We start from the raw sequence: 13,765 nt of genomic DNA on the forward strand, positions 1-13,765 counted from the left end.
ACTTATGTATCCCTGCTGATCATGACAGTTTATTCTGGAATTTGAAATTAATATTAGTATTAATGCATAGAGATAAAATTTTAACATTCAAAACTGCCAATATGTATAATTAACATGGTCAGTGAAGACCTTAAAAAAAAGAATAATCTTACTAATAGTTGTAAAAATAAATCATTTTATAGCAAAATGGAAGTTACTGAATAGCCAAAAATCTCAATCAAGTAATACCTTAGAAATATTTCTAGTTACTAAGCCGTGCATTTAAATCTCTTATGTGATATACCTAGATATTCAGGAAAACTGAAAGACATAATCTAAAATTATGTTTTGGTTGAACACTCTGTGCTTTTATTGAAACATTAATATACCTAGTGTTCTGGGGATCTGCAACATTTATACAAAATTGTAAAATTTTATTGTGAAAATTTGACTGAAAATTTAAAAGATTCTGCGTTGTGTATCCCTTGTCATAGTAGTTATCTTTGCTCATTTGTTAGATATTACCAATGAGAGAAATACAATTGGATTGCACTATTATTCAGAAGTTTTTAAGTTCAACTACTTTAAAAATTACCAAAATATTGGGTAAATAGCAGCAATTCTAAAATGAACTATATAGAGAGAGATCTTAGAACATGTACCAGGATTACCATATATACCAGTCAGAAAATAGAATTCCTTTGTTTTCTGACATTAGATTTCAAAGTCAATGTCAACTGGCTCTAGATGTAAACTGAAGAGGAGTTTAGGAGGATAAGAGCAAAAGAAGTAAGAAAAGCTAATAGAAGAGCAAAAGCTGGCATAACATAACAATTAGAAGGAGCTATAAATAATGAAAAGCAATTCCATTAGTAGCAATATTAAATACAGAGAGCAGAAACAGAATTGAGAGAGAAGATAGAACAGTGTTGAAGCAGTTGATCTTCCTTTAGTACCCTAACAAGTGCCTAGTATTTGAGGGCAACTGGAGCCAGAGCAAAAATAAGACCATTTTCTGAGAGTCCTAAAGGCATCATTATGTTATGGCACGCTACAATAATGATTACAGCAGCAACCTTCTTTGAGTCTTAAGAAAAAGTTGAATGATGTTCAACAAATTCAGTATACTACATTTTATTATAAAAGTTAGGTGTTAAACTCTAAGTTAAATGGAATCCTACTTTCTGAGATACTATATTTCTCAATTATGGCTAACCAACAAAAGTTGTTGTTGTTTTTAAATTCCCCACATAACCCTTTATGTATAAACTCTGTAGCTACTTTATTAATTATAATTATAAGAATGTGAATACAGGACTTACTATAAAAAAAAATGGCACACCAGCCACTTACAAAGTTTTTCTAGGTAAAGCACTTTAAAGATCAAAGAACTAAAATATGCTTGTTAAACTTTCATTTTGTAATGCACACTGTGGTTATAACAGTTATAAGCACAGTGTTTTTAGAAAATAATAGAAAGTATCAGATTAAAAGTAGCTGATTTAGAAATTTATATTGTCCAAAATGAAGGGTTGAAACAGAGCTGGGAAAACCCTCATAACTTGTTATAAAAATTCTGGAATAGAAGGTTGACTTAGATTGTTTCTAAGAATCTGTAGTTTTTCTAAGTAATTCATTTAACAAAGTGTATTGAGCCCCTGTGTACCAATTTTTCTACAGGAATCAGAATTAACCAGATTACAAGCCAAAATTTCTGGACATGAAGGGGCAGAAGACAACAAGTTTGTATCAGCCTCCTTTACTTCTCCAATGGAAAATATGCCTGGCATTCAAGATCCAAAATTTGCTCACAGAGCCTTTTTCAAGTGTAGAAAACTACGTCGCTCTATTAGTGCCAGTGACCTTAGTTTTAAAACTCATAGTGATGAAGATCTTTCTGAAGAATTACTACAGGACTTAAAAAAAATGCGATTAAAACAACCTTCAACATTAGAAGAATGCCAGAAGGATCTAACTTATACCCAGTCAGACTCATTTAAACCTCTTACACGTGACCTAGAAGATGACAGTTCTGAGAATAATGACTTCAGTACTCTTAGTGGGATGCTAAGATACATAAACAAAGAAGTGAGACTATTTAAAAAGTCTTCTATGCAAACAGGTGCTGGTTTAACTCAGGTATGTGTTTCATATATTAGTAGTTATAATAATTTGTCTCCATTGAATATCATTTTATTATTTGTATAAAATCCATATATTTAAATGAAGCATGCCATTAGAAGATGTACACAAATACGGAAAGTACAAAAAAATTCACTTTAAGTTTGGAATACTTTTACAACAGAAAAGTGGAGTTGAAAATTTAGCTTTGAAATGTAACTTTTTAAAAAATAGCCTATATTTTTTATTAAATATAATCTCTATATTTGATTAAAGGACTGATTCTATCTCATGTTAGGAGAGTGTTTTTAACTTTAGAGTATCGGGAAATGTTCTTGGAGCTCCAAAATTAGATGTTTCTAGACTTCCTGGAAACCATTCTAGTAAAAATTAAGGTAACCTTTGTTTTGTTCATAAATTTCCACAGTGACTCAGAATATCTCATTCATGTGATTTATCTACTCCCATTATTCTTTGAACATATATTGAATAGGCAACTAACTGAATCCCTACTACACTCAACATTATTTATAAGCATTTAATCTATAGTTTAAATATGGAAATAAATAATCTCTTCCAGGAAATGCCTCATTTTCAAACACATCAAAATAGGTTTGGTAGCTTAAAAAATTTTTTAAGTGTTTTTAGAATGTATTCAAGACAAACACTGTTGGAGTTTCTTTTCATTTCTCCATATCCTTCCTCACATTAAAAAAAGTTTAATTTACTATTTATAAGTAGAAAACTTTATAAATGTGATAATATTGTGGGTAAAACAAAATGTACACATTATGAAATTGTGGTAGAATAAACAAGATGGTATAATAAAACAGTCTTCTATAAGGCCTGATAAAATTTGTTTTCATTTAGCCTTTAAAATTACAATTGTGTTTACTGTATATCATTGATTCAATCATTCACTTTGTTTAGAATTTATTGAGCAACTACTATATATAATCAGACACTGAGATTATAGAACTAAACAAAAATGACTAAGAACCTCTCCAAACAGGGCATACATTTTAGTGGGGAGACCATCAATAAACAAATAAATAGACGTATGTTCTAATGCCAGGTGAAAATAAGTATTATGAAGAAAAGGTGGTAAGAGGATACAATGTGACTGGGGTACTGTTTTAGATAGAGTGGTCAGGACAGGCCTCACGAGAAGGTGACATTTGATCAGAGTCCTATAGGAAGCAAACTATCTCAGTATCTAGAGGAAGAGTGTTGGAGGAAAGGGAACAACAGGTATTAAAATGCTGAGGTGGTAGCATGCCTCATGTTCAAAAAACAGCTAGGATGTGTGTGTGGCTGGTTTGGTATAAATAAGAGGGAGAGTAGTAAGGTGATAAGAGATAATTTTGTGGAGTGCCGTAGGGGTCTTGTAGTTCCTGTAAGAAGTTTGGATTTTATTTGAAGTGTGATGGGAAGTCATTGGAGAGTTCTGCTTAAGGACATGACATGATCTAATTTATATTTTTAAAGGATCACTCTGGCTGCTTTATGAAGAATGGATGATAAAGGGACAAAAACAGAGACCATGTAGGAGGCTACTTGTAATCCAGGCAAGAGATGACTTTGGATAGGCAGGAGAATAGGTGTAGAACTGTTGAGAATGGTTCAATTTCTGGATATATTTTAGAGATAGAACCAACAGGATTTGATGTAGGTTTTGAGTGAATAGAGGTCAGAGACTTCAAAGATTTTGGCCGGAGTATCTGACCATTTACTAGGAGATGAGCAGATTTGGAGGTATAGAGAGAATCAAGAGTTTGACTTTAGATATATTAAATTTGAGATTTCTATTAGATGTCCAAGTGGAGATGACAAGTGAGTGATTAGTTTGAGACTGAAGTTAAACTTTTTTGTGGTGTTTTTTTTTTGCATTGTGTGTTCACCACCCAAAGTCAAATCTCCTTTCATCACTATATATTTGATTCCCTTTACCCTTTACTACCTCCCCCCATTCTCCTTTTCCTCTGCTAACCACCATACTGTAGTCTCTGTCTATGAGTTTTTGTTTGTTTGTTTGGATTGCTTGTTCATTTGTTGCTTTCAATTTTATATCCCACATGAGTGAAATCATACGGTTCTTGACTTCTTCTGTGTGACTTACTTTGCTTAGCATGATATTCTTGAGATCCACCCATCTTGTTGCAAATGGCAGTATTTCATCTCTTTTATGGCTGAATAGTATTCTGATGTATATATGTACCACATCTTCTTTATCCAGTGCTGTTGAAGGACACCTTGGTTGTTTCCATGTCTTGGCCACTGTGAATAATGCTGCAATGAACATAGGGGTGCATATATCTTTATGAATGAATGTTTTCAAATTTTTCTGGTAGATACCCAGAAAAGGGATTGCCAGGTCATATGGTAACTCTATTCTTAATTTTTTGAGGAACTGCCATACTGTTTCCATAGTGGCTGCACCAATTTACATTCCCACCAGCAGTGAATGAGGATTTCTTTTTCTCCACAACATCTCCAACGCTTGTTATTACTTGTCTCGTTGATAATAGTGATTCTAACAGGTGTGAGGTGGTATCTCATTGTAGCTTTGATTTGCATTTCCCTACTAGCTAGTGGAGTTGAGCATCTTTTCATATATCTGTTGGCCATTTGTGAGTTTTCTCAGGAGAAATGTCTCTTCTGGTCCTCTGTCCACTTTTTTAATCGGATCGTTTGTTTTTTATTGTTGAGTTGTATGAATTCTTTATATGTTTTTGATAACCCCTTATCAGAAGTGTTGTTTGCAAATGTTTTCTCCCATTTGGTTGGTTACCTTTTTGTTTTGTTGATGGTTTCTTTTACTGTGCAGAAGCTTTTTAGTTTGATATAGTTCCATTCATTTATTTTTGCTTGTACTTCTCTTGTCTTTGAGATCAAATTCATAAAATCCTCTTTAAGACCAAATTCTGTAAGTTTAGTACCTATGTTTTCTTCTATGTAATTTATTGTTTCAGGTCTCATATTTAGGTCTTTGATCCATTTTGAGTTAATTTTTATGTATGGTATCAAATAGCAGTCTAGTTTTATTCGTTTGCTTGTGGCTTTCCAATTTTCCCAGCATCATTTATTGAAGAAGCTTTCTTTTCTCCATTGTACGTTTGCCCATATCCATGTGGATTTACTTCTGGGCTCTCAATTCTGTTCCATTGGTCTGTGTGTCTGTTCTCTGCCACTATCATGTTGTTTTGTTTACTGTTGCTTTGTAATATAATGTGAAGTCAGGGAGAGTGAGTCCTATGCTTTTGTCCTATTTTTCAGGATTGCTGTGGCTGTACAGAGACTTTTGTGGTTCCATACAAATCTGAGGATTTTTTGTTCTATTTCTTTTAAAAATTCCACTGGTATTTTGATGGGGTTGCATTAAATCAGTATATTGCTTTGGGTAATATGGACATTTTAACTGTGTTGATTCTTCCAATCCATGAATACAAAATATCTTTTTATTTCTTTGTATCTTCTTCAATTTCTTTTAATAATGTCTTGTAGTTTTCAGTATATAGGTCCTTCACATCCTTGTTAAGTTTATTCCCAGGTTTTTAATTCTTTTTGTTGCATAGGAACGCAGTGAATTTTTGTACATTTATTTTGTATCCTGCAACTTAACTGTATTTTTAAGTTTTATTTTATTGATTTTTACAGAGGGAGAGGGAGAGAAAGAAAAACATCGGTGTGAGAGCAAAATATCAATTGGCTGCCTTGTATACGCCCCCTATCAGGGATTGAGCCCGCAATCCTGGCATGTGCCTTGCTTGGAAATCGAATTGCAGCCTTTCCATGCACAAGATGACACCAAACCAACTGAGCCACACTGTCTTGGGCGATAAACCAGCATTTTATATATTGGTGGGAATGATCCAGTAGACAGGGAAACTGATAATTCAAGACAGAGTGGAAGGAATCAAATTCTTAAGATAGGCTGAATGAGTTAGGATCCAGTAGAGAAGCAGAATTGGCCTTGAATAAAAGAAGGCAGTTCTGCCATATATCCAGGCAGAATATATGGGTATAGAAACACATGGAGTGTAAGATTTGGTGGGAAGGGAGGAATTTCTTTATTGATTGCCTTTATTTTCTTAGTGAAATAAGAAGAAAGATTATCATCTGAGGCAGGCTGAGGTATTGGAGGTTTAAGAACAGGGACGATATATGAAATAGTTATCTTGGAGAGTGGGAAAATATAAATGGACTAGGGAGGTCTAGTAAGCTTGCTAGGCAGATAATTTTGTTGTGTGGAACAACGCTGCAAAATACGACATCTGACATCTTTTTCCCCCTGTCTATTACATGCCAGCAACAGGATGTCTCTTTCTCCCCATCATAGTGACAACCAAAAAGTACTCTTACAAATTTCCAGATTTTTCCTAGGGAAGAGTACTGTTCCCCTTAAAACCTCTACTCTGTGCCCTTAGAGTCATAGGTGTGCAAGAGTCTATTTTCGGTAAAATAGAACTTAATTTATATAGGATACATTTGATAAGTACAGTGACAGATTGTGATAGAAATAATATGTGGTTAACAAAAATAAAATTAATTAAAAAAATAAATAATACGTGGCATTTACTATGTGCTGGGCACTATTGTAAATGCTTTACATAAAATAACTCATTTAATCTTTATCAACAACCATACAATATGTACTAATATCCTTATAGTACCAAATAGTTCTTATTGTAGTGAGTACTATTATCCCCATTATATAGACAAGGAAACTGAGTCTCTGTTCTTAACCACTGCTGATATGTTATTTACGTAATTGTATTTATATTTTCTTCAGTACTGTCTAATTAAATAGTTTGGTCTTGCAACTGCTTAGTCAATTAAGAATTAAGAGGGTAGGACTTAAAAGTTACTACATAACTAAAAAAAAAAAGTTACTACACAACTGATAGAATGATTTCTCATCATATAGGTCATTGTAATAGATGCATTTGAATATACCATGTCATTTTTCCTATTCTATAATCACGGAAGCTGAGTGTCAAATTAATATATGCAAACTGCTGTAGCCAGTTCTTAAGAAAATCCAGCCAAAGATAAATTCTATACACATATGGTTGCTTATTGCTAGTGATATACTCTACTGAGTTTTTTTGTTTGTTGTTGTTTTTAAATATATCTTTATTGATTTCAGAGAAAGGAAAGGAGAGGGAGAGAGAGAGAGAGATAGAAACATCAGTGATGAAAGAGTCATTGATCGAGCCCGCAACCCGGGCATGTGCCCTGACGGGGAATCGAACCCCGATCGCCTGGAGCCCAGGTCGACGCTCAACCGCTGAGCCACTCCCGGCCGGGCTCTACTGAGTTTTAAATTTGCATTAACCACAGTCAGTACTCAAAACTTTAAGCTCACATGGAACTCTCATATCTCATGAGCCTCAATTGCATTTCCAGTGTAGACTTAATTTTGTCTTGGATAGAAGGGACTGGCTCTTTGGATTGCTCAGAACTCAATTCAGTACTCCTTTGGGGCCCATGCTGGAATTTATGCTTGACAAATGCTCATCTGTGGGTTTTCTTCAATTCTCTGGCAGTCATTACTTGCATATTATACCTTAATCTTAAGGGGAAGGTAACGGAAGACATCTTCTCAGTGCTCTTCTGTAGGCCTCCATTTTTTTCTTTTCTAATTTTATTGTTGGGTTGTGTATTTTTTTAATGGAGGTAAGAAAATTCAGAGCAAGGATTGGTACTCTTGAAACTTTGACTTGCTATAGTTTTACTATTCATAGTCATTTACATGTACATTGCATTAATAAATGTGTACCGCTTTCTAAATTTTACATAAGATACTTAAAATTGGGGTGTAAAACCATGATCTGTAGGCTAGTTCTGGTCCTCAGCTTATTCACCCACTACTAATATATAACATTGCATTGGTCTTCGATTTACAAGAATTTTTAAACTCTTTTAAGCCAAGGAAACTATTGTTTAAATCAAGTGATATAAAAAAATCCAAATATGTCAATCAGATGCAAAGATAATTTGATTGAGGAAGGGCTGTGTCTGATCTTTACCCAGTTACTTGCTCACCATATTTCAGGGTTGCTTATGCAGACTCCAGGGCAGCCCTGGATTAACCCTTAAGGAAAAGAAGCACAGGCTTGGGGCACCAAGGGAAGTGGAGCATCACAATGTTTTGCCCTAGCTATCATGCCTTTAACTCTTTCTCTGCCACACTTAACTGGAGTAGAATGTTTTATAATTATCTTTATCTGCCATGTTAAAAAATCTTTTTCTTTGGTACGGTGAATGTACAGTTTAAAAGCTTTGTTTGAGGTGTCATCAGGTATTACATTTGTTTCTGACCCATTTATGAGTTTTACTTCTGTAGAGAATAAAACCAACTGGCTGTGTCTGATAGCATTTAACTCATCAGCTGATTTGTGTAAAGGACCCTTAAACTCATTATTGTAAGCATTGGAAGGACCAGGGGCATTGTTGGGCTGTGCTTAGGACATCAATTAGCTTTAATGGAGTGCTGCTCCAGAGAGTGCAGTCTTAAAATCCGCTGGTATAGCAGAACCTAGAAATTGGTATGTGAGAAGTCCTCCCTTTCTTCTGTTGCAGCCCAAATACTAAATTTCCTAACAGTTAGCTGTGTTGGCACTTTCATTCACAATAAAATCTCTAATAGCAGTATTCTGCTTTCAGACTCTGACAAAAGCTTCAGAACTCACAAAATATTACACACACACACAATTTTGAACACAATTTCAAGGAATTCACAGGCTTCCAGTAAAGAACTTTTAAAATATATATATTTTTATGGCCTGGCCGGGCGTGGCTCAGCAGTTGAGCATCGACCTAGGATCCAGGAGATCGAGGTTCGATTCCCGACTGGGGCATATGCCTGGGTTGTGGGCTCAATCCCCAGTTGGGGGCAGGCAGGAGTCAGCCGATCAATGACTATCCTATCACTGATGTTTCTATCTGTCTCGCCCCCTCTCTCTTCCTCTCTGAAATCCATAAAATTATATATATATATATATGTATGTGTATATATATATATATATATATATATATTTTATTTTATTATTATTATTTTTTTAAATATATCTTTGTTGATTTCAGACAGAGGGAGAGAGAGAGAAACATCAATGATGAGAGAGTCATTGATCGGCTGCCTCCTGCACACCCCTTGCTGGGGATCAAGCCTGAAACCCGATATGAGCCCTGACCAGGAATTGAACTACAGTCTCCTGGATCATGGGTCCATTCTCAAAAGCCAAGCCACAATAGCCGGGCAAGAGCTTTTGTTTTAGATTAGAGCAGTGGAAGTGTGAATACTGATTGATTAGCCAGTTCATAGTTTATTAGGAAGTTATAAGACGTATTATTTATATCCATCTTATTTCCAAAAAGGAAAAGTAGTTTACAAAATATGGTCTGTATACCATGCATGAATTGAAAAATAAGAATTTAGAAAATCAGCTATAGGAAGAACAAAGATGGAGAAAAACAAGATAAGGCAAGAGTGCAGGTAATACCTAGAGACCTGGTAACAGTTCAAATTCCTGCCCCAAAGAAAGACCAAGTATGACAAGAATATTTGACCTGCATTTTTATTTATTATTATTTTATTTTTAATTTATTTTTAATTTTTTAAAAATTTATGTTTATTGTTGAAAGTATTACAGATATCCCCCTTTTTCCCCCCATTGATCCCCTACACCCTTCATCCCTTCCACCCCACAGGCCTTCACCACTCTATTGTCTGTGTCAATGGGTTATGCATTTATGCGTATAAATTCTTTGGTTAATCTCTCCCCACCCATTCCCCCACCCCAGCCTTCCCACTGAGATTCATCAATCTGTTCCATGCCTCTGTGTCTCTGGATCTATTTTGTTCTTCAGTCTGTTTTGTTTATTAGATCCCACATATGAGTGAGATCATGTAAACCTGAATCAGGAAGAATCAGAAAACCTGAATAGGCTCATAACAACTGATGAAATCCAAACAGCAATAAAAAAATCTCCCAGCCCGGCTGGGCGTGGGTCAGCTGTTGAGCATTGACCTAGGATCCAGTAGATCATTGTTCGATTCCCAGTCAGGTTACATGCCTGGGTTATGGGCTCGATCCCAGGTTGGGGGCATGCAGGAGGCAACTGATTAATGACAGCTCTCTCATCATTGATGTTTCTATCTCTCTCTCCCTCTTCCTTCCTATCTCTGAAATCAGTAAGATCTATTTAAAAAAAAAACACACACAAAAATTCCCAGAAAACAAAAGCCCTGATCAGGACAGCTTCACAGAGGAGCTTTCTAATTGTTTAATTTGTTGGGTTAGATAGTTTACTAAAAATTTTTCTTGCTTTTTGAGGTAGGCCTGTAGTGCCATGAACTTCCCTCTTAGGACTGCTTTCACTGTGTCACATAGATTTTGGATTGTAGTGTGTTCATTTTCATTTGTTTCCAGGAAGATTTTGATTTCTTTCTTGATCTTACTGGTAACCCATTCATTGTTTAAGAACATGCTATTTAGCTTCCATATGTTTCAATGTTTTTGAATGTTTTTGCTGTAGTTGATTTCTAATTTCATGCCATTGTGATCCGAGATGCTTGATATGATTTCACTCTTCTTGAACTCGGAGAGACTTGTTTTGTGTCCTAACATGTGGTCTATCTTTGAGCATGACCCATGTGCACTTGAGAGGAATGTCTGTTCTGCAGCTTTGGGGGGAAATGTTAAATCCATCTGATCTAGTGTACCATTTAGAGTCACTATTTCTGTGTTGACTTTTTGTCTGGAAGATCTATCCAGTGAAGTCAGTGGGGTGTTCAAGTCCACAACTATGACTGTATTGCTGTTGATCTCTCCCTTAAAGCCCTTAAGGTTATTATTGATAAGTCCTTATTTATTGCCATTTTAATTCTTTATGCCTATGTTTCTCTCTATATTTGTTCTTCTTATTACAGCAGTCTCTTTAACATTTCTTGCAATGCTTCTATTTCTACTTCTAATTACAGCAGTCTCTTTAACATTTCCTACAATGCTGATTTGGTGGTGATAAATTCCTTTAGCCTTTTTTTTGTCTGGGAAGCTATTTATTTCACCATCTATTTTGAATGATAGCCTTGCTGGATAGAGTAGTCTTAGTTTCAGATCCTTGTTTTGCATTACCTTGAATGCTTCATGCCATTCCCTTCTGACCTGTAGAGTTTCTAATAAGAAGTCAGCTGACAGCCTTATGGGAGTTCCTTTGTAGGTAACAGATTGCTTTTCTCTTGCTGCCTGTAATATTCTCTCTTTGTCTTAAATTTTTGGCATTTTAATTATGATGTGTCTGGGTGTGAGCCTCTTTGAATTCTTGCTTGGGACTCTCTGTGCCTCCTGAACTTGTGTGACTTCCCTTCACCAGGTTAGGGAAGTTTTCTGCCATTATTTCTTCAAACAGGTTCTCTAACCCTTGCTTAATTTCAACCTCTTCTGGTACTCCTATGATGCGAATATTGTTACATTTCATGTTGTCCCACAGGTCCCTTAGACTGTCCTGTTTTTTAATTGTTTTTTCTTTTTGTATCTCTGATTGAGTGATTTTTTTCCTACCCTGTTTTCTAATTTGCTGATCTGATCCTCAGCTTCCTCTAATCTACTGTTTATTCCTTCCAATGTATTCTTTATTTCTGCTATGCCATTCTTCGTTTCTGACTGGTCATTTTTCATAGTTTCTGTGTCTTTTCTCATGCTGTTGAGCATCCTTACAGTCAGTATTCTGAACTCTATATCTGATAGATTGCTTATCTCCATTTCATTTAGCTCTTTTTCTAGAAACTTCTCTTGTTCTTTGATTTGGGACTTGTTTTTTTGTCTCCCCATTTTGGCTGTCTATTTGTGTTTGTTTCTATGTATTAAGTAGGCCTGCTAGGAATCTCAGTCTTTTTGGAAGGTCTCTGGTGCAGGCCAATGTCAGACGCAGTTTGTGACTGGCCTTGTGTACCCTGTTTGGAGCTATCAACAACCCACGGCTTGAGGTCCCCTCTGTTGGGGCTGAGTAAGTTTGGGCAGTACCAAGATGCACAGCAAAGACTGCTTTTCCAAGACCCAGGTCCAGAAGCAGATCAGGCAAAGACACAAAGCACTCTGAGGTCTTCCTCTGCCTGTAGGCTGATTAATCTGATTCTCTTAATGAGCCTCAGGATGTAGAAACTCCACTGGGTAGGGTGAGAGGTTGTCCAGTAGGGTGGGGCAATTGCTTCCCCCTCAGGCAAAAGCTACTTGGAAGGTAAATGTTTGCCTGTGAAAGATTTCCTCTGCACTTACGGGGAATGACTTGGCATGAATCCAGAGAGATCCCCTCTGAGCTGTATCTCCAGAGCCCACAACCCTAGATTCTCCTCACATAGCTCCTTTCCACTCTGCCCTCCCTCTGCTGGAGCCCAAGTGAGTGGCTACACACAAAACTTTATGCTTTGGTTCTTTAAGAGGGTACCTGCATTTCCAGCTGTCTCTCCCTGGCAGACTGAAACCCAGCTGCTTTTTACAGCCAGATGTTATGTGGGCACCTCTCTCAGCTCTGGTGCTCTTGATTGGGAAGCCCAGCCTGGGGTTTAGGCCCCAGAGTCCTCAGTGGGGAACCCCCACAGCTGAGATATCCCTCCAGACCTTCAGCTGCTGCCTGTGGAGCCCAGCCAGCCCTCTTGTGCCTCCACACTTCCTACCAGTCTCTGTGTGGTCTCCACTTTTCCTCCTTGGTTACGAGGGTGCTCTCCAGCTTGTCTTTAGTTGCAGTCGATTATTCAGTATGGTTTTTCTATATTTTAGTTGTAATTCCAGTTTGGTCCCAGGAGAGTGTCTGTGTAGCTTCCACTCAGTCCACTGCCATCTTTAACCTGCATTTTTAGAATCTCCTGGGCCCCTTCCCTGTATTTTTTTACTTCTTTATGTTGTGCTACTTATTTGTGCAAACTTTTTCTCTAGTCTTTTTCCTTTCCTGCTCTATTCTTCTTCCTTGTTTGTTTCTTTTCCATTGACTTTCTTCATGTAGCCTTCTATCTTTCTTATCGTGCCCTCATTTGAACAATGTAACACCAGTGACTAAATATCTTATTATGTCCCCGTTTTTGCTCCTTAAATCAGTTTAGTTTAACTTTGCACTCCTTCCCCACCCCTAACCAGAATTACCATGTGATCCATTATTGATTTATTCTGATTCACATTTTTCAGTTAACTTCATATTCTCCACTGTTGCTTTAAATTATGCTCCTGATTTTTATAGTGGACTTTTAATGCTAAATCAATATAAGACTATTTCAAGTGTTAATCTATTATTTTGCATTATTCCAGGGAGAAAATTTATAATTAAAAGAAGATGTTGATGTGATGAAAAATGGGATTTATGGTACTGTGCTGTGTTTCCTTATTATGTAGTTCATACTTCATAGAAGCTGTTATTTTATTGCTTTTGAATAAATTTTATATTTCAACATTTTTAAAGAAAGTTCTTCTAAAGCTTACTTATACTTTTTGTGAAAATTAATTCATTTTATTCATTTTTTGGTTTAAATTTGCTGCTTTCCTTATCTTTTGTGTTTGTTAAAATTGTTAAAATGCATAAGTACATTGAGTCATTTATATATATTTTTAATCAGACTACTATCGTATTTATTTTTCTAGTAATACTTTATTTTTTAAATAAATAACGTGAA

The 13,765-nt window shown here is 36.0% G+C and overlaps 1 protein-coding gene across 5 annotated transcripts in view; it reads left to right on the forward strand.

Annotated features, from left to right (window-relative positions):
* CCDC18 (coiled-coil domain containing 18) overlaps positions 1-13,498 on the forward strand; it is a 93,113-nt gene extending 79,615 nt beyond the window's left edge. For all 5 annotated transcript variants that reach the window (XM_081145283.1, XM_081145286.1, XM_081145284.1 and 2 more), the window contains 2 exons: positions 1,660-2,118; positions 13,404-13,498. In XM_081145283.1, coding sequence (XP_081001409.1) covers positions 1,660-2,118; positions 13,404-13,418 — 474 coding nt within the window. In that variant the 3' untranslated portion in view covers positions 13,419-13,498. The remainder of the gene's footprint in view (positions 1-1,659; positions 2,119-13,403) is intronic.
* The last annotated feature ends 267 nt before the right edge of the window (positions 13,499-13,765 follow it).

This window comes from Miniopterus schreibersii, assembly GCF_964146895.1.
Source record: "Miniopterus schreibersii genome assembly, chromosome: 8".
Taxonomy (NCBI): Eukaryota; Metazoa; Chordata; class Mammalia; order Chiroptera; family Miniopteridae; genus Miniopterus; species Miniopterus schreibersii.